Raw genomic sequence first — 9,340 nt, forward strand, 5'->3', positions numbered from 1 at the left:
GGCCCCCCGCCCCCTCCCGCCCCATGGAACAATTGGAACCCTCGCGTCATTGTCCTGGAACGATGAAGAATGGGAACAGGTTCGGGGCGGGGGAGGGGGGGACCCAAAATATCCCAGGGCCGGAGGGTTGGGATTCCAGAGCCGGATGGACAGGCGGTCCGAAGGGAGGAGGGACAGACACACAGACACCCTATTACACCAGCCCCCCCCCCACATCCCACCTGACAGCCCCCTAGGCCATCCCTGGGCTCCCCCCAGCCCCAGCTCTGCCGGTGCCCCTCACTTCCAACCCACAGCCCCCCCCCCGCTAGCCCAGCCGTGCCCCCCCAGGTTTATAGGGTACGATGTAACATCCCACCTGGCTACTCTGGGAGGAGAGCGCTGAGGGATCTTGGTTGGTCCCTGTATCAGCAGCAGGGATATTATGGGATGGTACCTGGGAGCTTCAGGTGTCCATGGAAACGTCTCACTATAAAAATCTCCCCTATCCTGGGCACCAGGATGCCTGGGTTCAATCCCTGGCTCTGAGAGGGGAGTGGGGTCTAGTGGTTAGAGCAGGGAGCCAGGACTCCTGGATTCCATCCCCGGCTCTCAGAGGGGAGTGGGGTCTAGTGGTTAGAGCGGGGAGCCAGGACTCCTGGGTTCCATCCCCGGTTCTGAGAGGGGAGTGGGGTCTAGTGGTTAGAGTGGGGAGCCAGGACTCCTGGGTTCCATCCCCAGCTCTGAGAGGGAAGTGGGGTCTAGTGGTTAGAGCGGGGAGGGGAGAGGGTCTGCTGGGAGCCAGGATGCCTGGGTTCCAGCCCCACTGTCCGATCCGCTCCCTTCCCCCGGCACCACGCTCAGATGGACAACGAACAGGTGGATGCCGGGGGAGGGGAGGGGCGGGAGACAAAGCCGGGAGGAATCCCAGACGCGTGGCTCTGGGCATGGAGGGGCCGTGCCAGGCCCTGGGAGCTCCTGGGCATTAACCCAGCACCTGCCAGAGACCCCCCCGCTCCTGCCAGGCCTTCGCATCCACAGGCTGTGGCCCTTGTGCCTTGCCTCCCTCTGCATGAAAACTGAAGGGGGTGGGGGAGAAAAGAAAGACAAAAGGCAGCGAGCGCATGCCTTTATTCTTCCTTTCTCCCCCCACCTCTCCACTGGCTCCATTTGTTCTGTCCCTTTCCTTCGCTCTCTTTCAGTTTTCCTCCCCCCATTTTCTTCTCTCCTTCCCCTTCGTGCTTCATCCTCTCTGGCTCTTTCTTTCCCCTTCCCCGCTGCTGGTGTAATTTTAGCCTCCTGGCCTCAGAAGAGCCCCCCCTGCTGCAATCCCACACCAAATTCCCTCCCCCCTCACTCCTGTCACTTGATCACTGGGTAACAAAGGGGGAGGCCGGGACAATAGCAAGCAGGTCAGCAGTCACCTTGCCCAGCACCAGGCCTTATATAGGCCTCCCCAGTGTCCGAGCCCCAAAAGGTCTGGCTACATTAATAGTCACCAGAGCTGAAAATAGAACCCAGGAGTCCTGGCTCCCAGCCCCCTCTGCTCTGACCACTAGACCCCACTCCCCTCCCAGAGCCGGGGACAGAACCTGCTGCCCAGCCCCCTCTGCTCTGACCACTAGACCCCACTCCTCTCCCAGAGCTGGGGAGAGGACCCAGGAGTCCTGGTTCCCAGCCCCCTCCATCTAACCACTAGACCCCCCCCCCAGAGTCTCTGGCTCCCAGAACAATGGACAGGGATGGCCCAGGGATGAGCCAGATGTGCTAGAGCTCCGGCCCGGCCATGGGAGAAGGGAGGGAATCCCTGACCCGGGCGCTCCCTGGCACCCCTGGCCTTGGAACAATAGCCAGGTGAGAGATTCCCCCTGGAACAGAACCCAGACAATGGGAAACCCCCGCCCCGTGGGAATGTGTCTGGCTATTGTTCCGGCATAGCGAGAGAATCTGTGGGGCAGCCAGCCAGACAGGGCCACCGGCAGAACTGGGGGGAGGGGAGGAGAGCCCAGGGCTGGGATAGCAGGGGGCTGTGGGTCAGGATTGAGGGGCACAGCTCTCGCAGCCCTGGGTTCCTCCCCCCAGCTCCACTGGTGGCCCTGGCTGGCTGCCCCACGGATTCTCTCATTAGACCGGAACAATAGGCAGGCACATTCCCGCGGGGCGGGGGTTTCCCATTGTCTGGGTCCCGTTCCAGGGGGAATTTCTCACCTGGCTATTGTTCCAGGGCCAGGGAATGTCCTCTGCCCGGGTCAGGGATTCCCTCTCTTCCTCTTTGACCTGGCACAAATCCCACCCCGGCCGCACCGCCAGCTAGCTGCCCATTGCTCTGGGACCCTCCCCGTCACCCTGATTTCAAGGACCGCATTGGCGATGGCCGTTTGCACCAACGGGCCTTCACACGGTCCCCACAGCCCAATCCAAGATGAGCAACCTTGACTGCACTGACCCCCAAGAACCCGCCACCCCTTGTGTGAACACCCGCTGCGCAACACTTCTCTTCTCCCCCGTCGGGGGCACCTAATCGGGCGGCGGGCCGGCTGCCCGCCCGAAGTAAGAGTCAGAAATGTCAGTCTTCCACGGGTTTCCCTTCAAAGCCTCTTCCCAGGGTTACATCTGCCCTCCGCACATCCCGGTTGCCAGAGCTTGGTTTGGAAGGCAGAATTCGTTCTGATAGACGGGTCTCAGGCATCCGCGCGCAGATCAAACGATACCAGTCAAGCCAGCTTTGGCCAAGACTTCTGCATTGGGCCGAGCAGTCGTCAGAGGTGTCACGGCTGGAAACCGACAAGCTTTTAACTGGCCGGGGACCACGGACCCACCTTTCGAGCCCGCAGAGCCATGTTGCGACAACAACGGCATTACAGTCTTTGCTTTTGGGCTGTAGCCAGATTGCGTGTTGCTTCCCGATTAGGTGATAAAGGCAACCATGGGCGTTTTCTCAATTGGCCCATCAACTTCCCGGTCGACGGTTGCTTCGTTATTTAATCCGCCACAAGGATAATAAAGCGTTTGACAGCTCGGAGCCCGGTCCCATCCCTGCTGATTGACGGACCGTGGTAAAGTTGTTCAGGCGCTGGCTGTATGGAGCCTCGTTCAGCTGATGGGAAGGTCACCAGCGTAGAGCGGTTCCCGGCTCGATGCGTCAATCGCCTTGATATTTGCACGGAGACAAGAGAAATTGAAATGCTTGCCAGGGTGCAGATGCCATTTGCAGAGCCATGGAGTCTGGCATCCCTGCCTTTGTGGAATTGCAGAGTTTCATTAATAAATTTGTCTGGCCGTCCAAATTTAGCTAGGACTTTCCAGAAGGCACCAGGGTTGACCATGCTGAAAGCTCTGCTCAGATCAGGAAGGATGACGTGCAAAGTTCGCTGCGGTTCACGACATTTTTCCCGCCATGGGCAACCGAAGCAAATCACCTGAAGAACACTCCATGGAGCACAGGAGCTGCACTGTGGCTCAGCCAGGACATCGTCGATAAGCTGGGCCAGCGGTTGGTCCGAGAGGATCCATGCAAGAATCTTACCAGCTGCGGAGAGCAAAGAGAGGCCGAGGTAGTTTATCACAGTTGCTTTTTGAGCTTTTGTGCCTCTAGAGAGGGATGATGGGGGCGTCTTTCAATTCCTGCGGCCTGATTTCTTGAAGCCAGACACGGGAGAAGAACTCAAAAAGCCCATCCGAGGGAAAACAGCCTCTGTGTTTGAAAACTTCAGCTGGAATGGCATAGCGGCCGGGAGATTGGTTATTTTCCATTGCTTGGCTGGCCATCAGCGCTTGCTAGCGGTCAAAGCAGATCTTTGGCAGGGCTGCACGCAGCTTTTACCGCCTCCCAGAAGCCTTTGGAGTCACATTTTTCCGCCAGGACCTGGAGTTAGTCCACTTTGCGGTTTCAAGCCACATATTTTGCCTTGGGCGGCGTTTGCACCGAAGCCTGCCGCGAGCGACTTGATCTCTGGCCTTTTTCGACAGGGAGACCGGGTCAGCCAACAGCACGTCCCATCAAGAAGCTTCGCTATTTTCAGGACGGTGATAATCAAACCAGTCTGCGCGAAGGCCTGTATCCAGCGCAGTCCGCAACAGCATTATAGATGAGTGCTCCAGCGTGATGATATTTGGCCAACACGGCATCACTGATTGTTGTTCAGCAAATCGACAGGTCTTTCAAGCAGGGCCCCTTTAAACACTTCGGCCAAAAATGCACAAAGACCAGTCAGCGGATACAAAGGGAAAGCTCTGACTGCACAAGACAGTGGACAGTCCACCCATCAGCTCTGTATAATCATAGAATATCAGAGTTGGAAGGGACCTCAGGAGGTATCTAGTCCAACCCCCTGCTCAAAGCAGGACTAACCTCAGCTAAATCATCCCAGCCAGGGCTTTGTGAAACCTCAGCTTAAAAACCTCTAAAGATGGAGATCCCACCACCTTCCTAGGTAACCCATTCCAGTGCTTCACCACCCGCCTAGGGAAAAGCTTTCTCCTAATGTCCAACCTAGACCTCCCCCACTGCAACTTGAGACCATTGCTCCTTGTTCTGTCATCTACCACCACTGAGAACAGCCTAGCTCCATCCTCCCTGGAACCCCCTTTCAGGTAGTTAAAGGCCGCTATCAAATGCTCCTTCATTCTTCTCTTCTGCAGACTAAACAAGCCTGGTTCCCTCAGCCTCTCCTCATAAGTCTTGTGCTCCAGCCCCCTAATCATTTTTGTTGCCCTCCGCTGGACTCTCTCCAATTTGTCCACATCCTTTTTGTAGTGGAGGACCCAAAGCTGGACACAATATTCCAAATGCGGCCTCACCGATGCCGAATAGAGGGGAATGATCATTTCCCGCGATCCGAACGAGACTCTGGCGGCCGTCCCGTCCAGCTCACCCTCTTCAGCAGATCGCATCTCGCTCAGTGCCGCACGGTCACCGCGGCCGAGCTCCCAAGCAGCCAGAGCCGTCTGCCTGGCAGGACAGTCTGTTTGAGGATCGAGGCACGTCCGGCCGGCCCGCGTCGTAACCCGGAGACGCACGGAAGCTTTCCAAGGCTCGTGGAAGCGGCGGCGGTGGGACGGGATGCCCTCCAGCCGGTCCAGGCTGCTTGGGGAGGAACAGCTGAGGTGGGCTAGGCCGTCCTGGAATAGCGACCCGCCCAGCTCAGCCGACGCACCAGCGACCCACGGCTCGGCCCGCCCGGTGCTTCGCGGTGCCGACGCCTTGGCCCTTCTCCCAGCGCCGCGGGGCCCCTGGGATCGGCGAAGGCCCCGCCGGAGGAAGATTAAAAGGGGGCGCGCAACCAGCACACTCAGCTGCCTGTGGAAGGGGAGAGCCCTGACTCTGGGGGGTCTAGTAGCTTGGGGGGAAAGGGGAAGCTGGGAGCCAGGACACCTGGGTTCTCTGGGAGGGGAGAGGGGGTTTAGTGGTTGGGGGGCTTGGAGCTAGGACTCCTGGGTTCTCGGGGAGGGAGGCAATGGGGGGTTTAAGTGGTTAGAATGGGGGGGGGCTGGGAGCCCGGACACCTGGGTTCTCTGGGAAGGGGGAGGGTTAGTGGTTATGGGGGGCTGGGAGCTAGGACTCCTGGGTTCTCTGGGAAGGGGGGATTAGTGGTTAGAATGGGGGTGGGGCTGGGAGCCAGGACACCTGGGTTCTATCCCTGGGGGGGGGGGGGGAGTCAAAAAAAGTGACACCGCCCACTCCCGAGTCCTCCCAGCCCTGCGCCCCTCCCTCTCTGTTTCCCCCTCCTCTCGTCTACCCCCAGCCTTTAGGACTTTATGGCCTCTCTCCCTCTCTCCCATTGGTCTCCATTCCTGTCAGTCTGGCCCGTTAGGACCCATGGAAGGAGCCCGGCGGGGGATTGGCCGCAGCCCCAATGCAGCTCGCCGAAGAGGCGGGCTGAGGGCTGCGATTGGTTGAGTTAATCCCCGCCTCGCCCGCTGCCTGGTCCAATCCGGGCGGCTAGAGGGCGGGACGCCGCCTCTGATTGGCTCAATTTCCTCCCATCGGCTCAGCCCCCGAGAGCCGCAGACTTCCGCCATTGGCCAGGTCCGCCCTAGCGAGGCGGAAGCGCGGCCCTGATTGGCCACGGGCCAGCGAGGCGGAAGAAGCGTCTCTCTCTTGTTCTGGTCCCAGCCGCCGGCCGCGTGTCCGTGTCCCGGGGAGGCCGGGATGGAAGCGGCGGGGCCCGGGGTGAGGCGGGGGTCGGTGGGGGAGGGGGGGGGGATGGAGGGGGCCGGTGGGGGAGGGGCGGGGGTGATGGCAGGGGGTCGGTGGGGGAGGGGCGGGGGTGATGGCAGGGGTCGGTGGGGGAGGGGTTTAAAGTCTCTCTCTCCCCCCCACCAGCCCCCCCCGGCGCTGCGGGCCGCCGCCCGGCCCCGCGCGCGGGCCCGGCTGGGCTCCCTCCAGGAGCAGGTGAGAGCGACCCCCCCGCCCCTCCCCCTCCCTCGGCGGCGATCGGGCCCCGTCTCACCCCCCTTCTCTCCCCCCGCAGGTGGTGGGGGTCACGGCCCACGTCCGGGGGCTGCTGCAGAAGCTCCGGGCCGGCGCCTTCCCCATGGAGAAGGTGAGAGAGCGACGGGCGGGGTGGGGGCTGGTCCTTCGTGCCCCCCCTCCCGGGGGGCCCCCAGATCCTACCCTCTCCCCCTCCTCCCGGGGGGCCCCCAGATCCTACCCTCTCCCCCTCCTCCCGGGGGGCCCCCAGATCCTGCCCCTGAACCCCCCAATTCCCCGTGTCCCCAGATCCTGCCCCGCCCCCCCCTCCTCCCCGCCCCGAACTCCCCCCTCCCGGGGGGCCCCCAGACCCTGCCCCTGAACCCCGCTGACGCCGTCTCCCCGCAGGGCCCGAGTTTCCTGGCGCTGAAGGCGCAGCTGCTGGGGCTCTACCTGCCGGACCTGGCCCAGCTGCTGCTGGCCAAGAGCTCGGGCCGCTCGCTGGCCGCCGAGCCGGCCGTCCTGCGCCTGGCCGAGCTGCGCACGGTGCGTGGGGGGGGGGCCGGGGGGTGTCTGCTGGGGGGTGTCTGGGCGCCAGGACTCCTGGGGTCTGGCTGCGGGAGGGGAGTGGGGCTGAGTGGTTAGAGCAGGGCGGTGTGGGGGGGGGGGAGGCTCTGCCCACGGCTGACCCCGCCCCATACATCCGCCCCCCCAGGTGCTAGAGAAGATGCGGCCCATCGAGCAGAAGCTCCGGTACCAGCTCGACAAGCTGGTGAAGGCGGCCGTGACGGGGGCCGGGGGTGAGTCGGGGGCGCCGGGATGGGTGTGTGGGGGGGTGAACGGCCCCCCCCACACTTGATCTGACCCCCCCCTCTCATTGCAGGAGAGGACAATCCGCTGAGATTCAAACCCGACCCCGGCAACATGATGAGCAAGGTAGTGGGGGGCAGGACTCCTGGGTTCCCTCCCTTCCGGGGAGGGGAGGCTAGTGAGTAGAGCAGGGTAGGGGCAGGACTCCTGGGTTCCCTCCCTTCGGGGGAGGGGGGGCTAGTGAGTAGAGCAGGGTGGGGGCAGGGGCAGGACTTCTGGGTTCTTTCTCTCTCTGTGCTCTGGGAGGGGGGCGAAGGCAGGAGCCAGGACGCCTGGGTTCTCCTGATTTACTGAGGGAAGGGGATTACCCAGTATCCCCTGAGTGTGGCTTGTGATGGGGGGGCCTGGAGGACGGGGTCAGCTCTTGATTGACAGGCCAGTTCTCCTGCCCCCCCCCCAGCTGAGCGACGAGGAAGAGGAGGGGGCTGAGGGCGACACTGCCAGGAAGAAGCCGGCGGCCCGAGGAGGGAGCCGGAAATACGTCCCACCCCGCCTGGTCCCGGTGCATTATGGTAGGTCTGAGCAGTGGTGGGGTGGGGGGAGCTGGGAGGGGATCCCGGACACCTGGGTCCCATCCCTCCTCCCTCCCCGCAGACGAGAGCGCGGCCGAGCGGGAGGCGAGGAGCCTGGAGCGGGCCAGGAAGCGAGCGCTGAGCAGCTCTGTCATCCGTGAGCTGAAAGAGCAGTTCTCAGATGCCCCGGAGGAGATCCGCGAGGGGGGCCAGCGCCAGGCCCCCGGGCAGAGCCGCGAGGACGAACACAGGTCAGGGCCGGGACGCCGGGGGGGCTAGGGTGCACAGCTGGGGCCCGGACTCCTGGGTTCTCTCCCCGGCTCGGGGGGGGGGGGGCCCCTGCGGGCAGAGCCGGTTCCATGTGCCCTCCTTGCAGGCGGCGCTATGAGGAGGCCATGCTGGTGCGACTGACCGTCAGCCGGCAGGACAAGGCCCGGCGGCGGCGGGCGGCCGCGCTCGGGGCCCAGCTCCACTCCCTCACCCACTTCGGGGACATCAGTGCCCTGACCGGGGCGGCGCCCCCCACAGGCGAGGTGAGGCAGCGTGCGGGGCAGGGAGGGAAACTGGGGGGAGGGGGCGCGAGTCCAGCCTAGCTAATGGTGTCTTTTTATTCCTCCCGTCCCTCCCCCCCCCCAGCATCTGAGCCCCCCACAGAAGAAGAGGAAGACAAGTGCGAAAAGGGGCAGGAGAAAGGGTGAGCGAAGGGCAGCCCCCCCCCCACTTGTCCCGACTTCAGGGCCCCCCCCAACCTGGTGCAGCCCCTGAAAATCCAGCAGCAGGGAGTTCCACCGGTGAACAGCGCCCTTGTTACGGTGCTAGACCCACCTGGGCGCCCGATTCCCGCGGGGTCCTGGCAGGGAGGGGGGTGTAGTGTTTAGAGCGGGGGGCCAAGGGGGGTTAGGAGCCAGCATGCCAGGGTTCTACCCCAGCTCAGGAGGGAAGGGGGGCATTTTATCCACGGCTTGTTTCCCCGCCCTTCCACGCTCACCCGTTCCTCTTTCTTCTCCAGGCTTCCGCAAGAGACGGTAACGCCGGAGTGCCCTGATCTGCGCCCCCCCGTGGAACGATGCCCTGATCTGGCCCCCCCCACCGTGGCTGTCTCCCCCTCCTGCCCCATGGTGGGATGCGGGGGGACGATGACGACGGACGTGAATGTGTAACAATAAAACTGAACTCCAGCATGTCTCGGCCCATCTGTCCACTAGGAGGCGCTGTGTGTGTGTGGGGTCTCCTGGCTGCCCCCCCAGCATCGCCGCCTCTATGGGGTCCCCTGCTGTAATGGGGGGGTCCCAGCTTTCTCCCTGGTATTATTGTAGGGCTCCCCGCCACTCTGTCCTTTCACAGCCCCCAAACGCTTTTCTTGCCCCACGGCTTAGCCCCGCAATCCCCCCACAGCTGCTGGGGCAGAGTGGGACCCCCCCCGTCCTATCCCCCCACTAGCTCAGTGAGCCCCCCACAGCCCAGCATGATTCCCCCCCCTTCGCTGTATCTCAGCTTCCCTCCCCCATGGGGCAGGCCGCCCTGAGCTGAATTTATGGGAGGCAGGGGCCCCGCTGTTCCCCGCAAA

General features: G+C 63.1%; 1 protein-coding gene across 1 annotated transcript; it reads left to right on the forward strand.

Moving 5' to 3' along the window:
* Positions 1 to 6,309: 6,309 nt before the first annotated feature.
* NGDN (neuroguidin) lies at positions 6,310 to 9,111 on the forward strand. The gene is made up of 10 exons (XM_067533143.1): positions 6,310 to 6,373; positions 6,453 to 6,524; positions 6,800 to 6,937; positions 7,107 to 7,191; positions 7,275 to 7,327; positions 7,662 to 7,773; positions 7,856 to 8,024; positions 8,150 to 8,306; positions 8,410 to 8,467; positions 8,783 to 9,111. Exons 2-10 carry the CDS (start codon positions 6,516 to 6,518, stop codon positions 8,800 to 8,802), a joined length of 801 nt encoding a protein of 266 aa, XP_067389244.1. The 5' UTR covers positions 6,310 to 6,373; positions 6,453 to 6,515; the 3' UTR covers positions 8,803 to 9,111.
* Positions 9,112 to 9,340: the final 229 nt, after the last annotated feature.

This window comes from Emydura macquarii, unplaced genomic scaffold (genome assembly GCF_026122565.2).
Source record: "Emydura macquarii macquarii isolate MOO-44397 ecotype Brisbane River unplaced genomic scaffold, CSIRO-AGI_Emac_v2 contig_3322, whole genome shotgun sequence".
NCBI lineage: Eukaryota > Metazoa > Chordata > Testudines > Chelidae > Emydura > Emydura macquarii.

Excerpts from the sequence above, each read along its gene's own strand:
- NGDN (XM_067533143.1), top strand. Across the intron at positions 6,938-7,106 it reads GCCTGGCCGAGCTGCGCACG|GTGCTAGAGAAGATGCGGCC; the intron begins GTGCGTGGGGGG and ends CCGCCCCCCCAG. Across the intron at positions 8,025-8,149 it reads AGCCGCGAGGACGAACACAG|GCGGCGCTATGAGGAGGCCA; the intron begins GTCAGGGCCGGG and ends CCCTCCTTGCAG.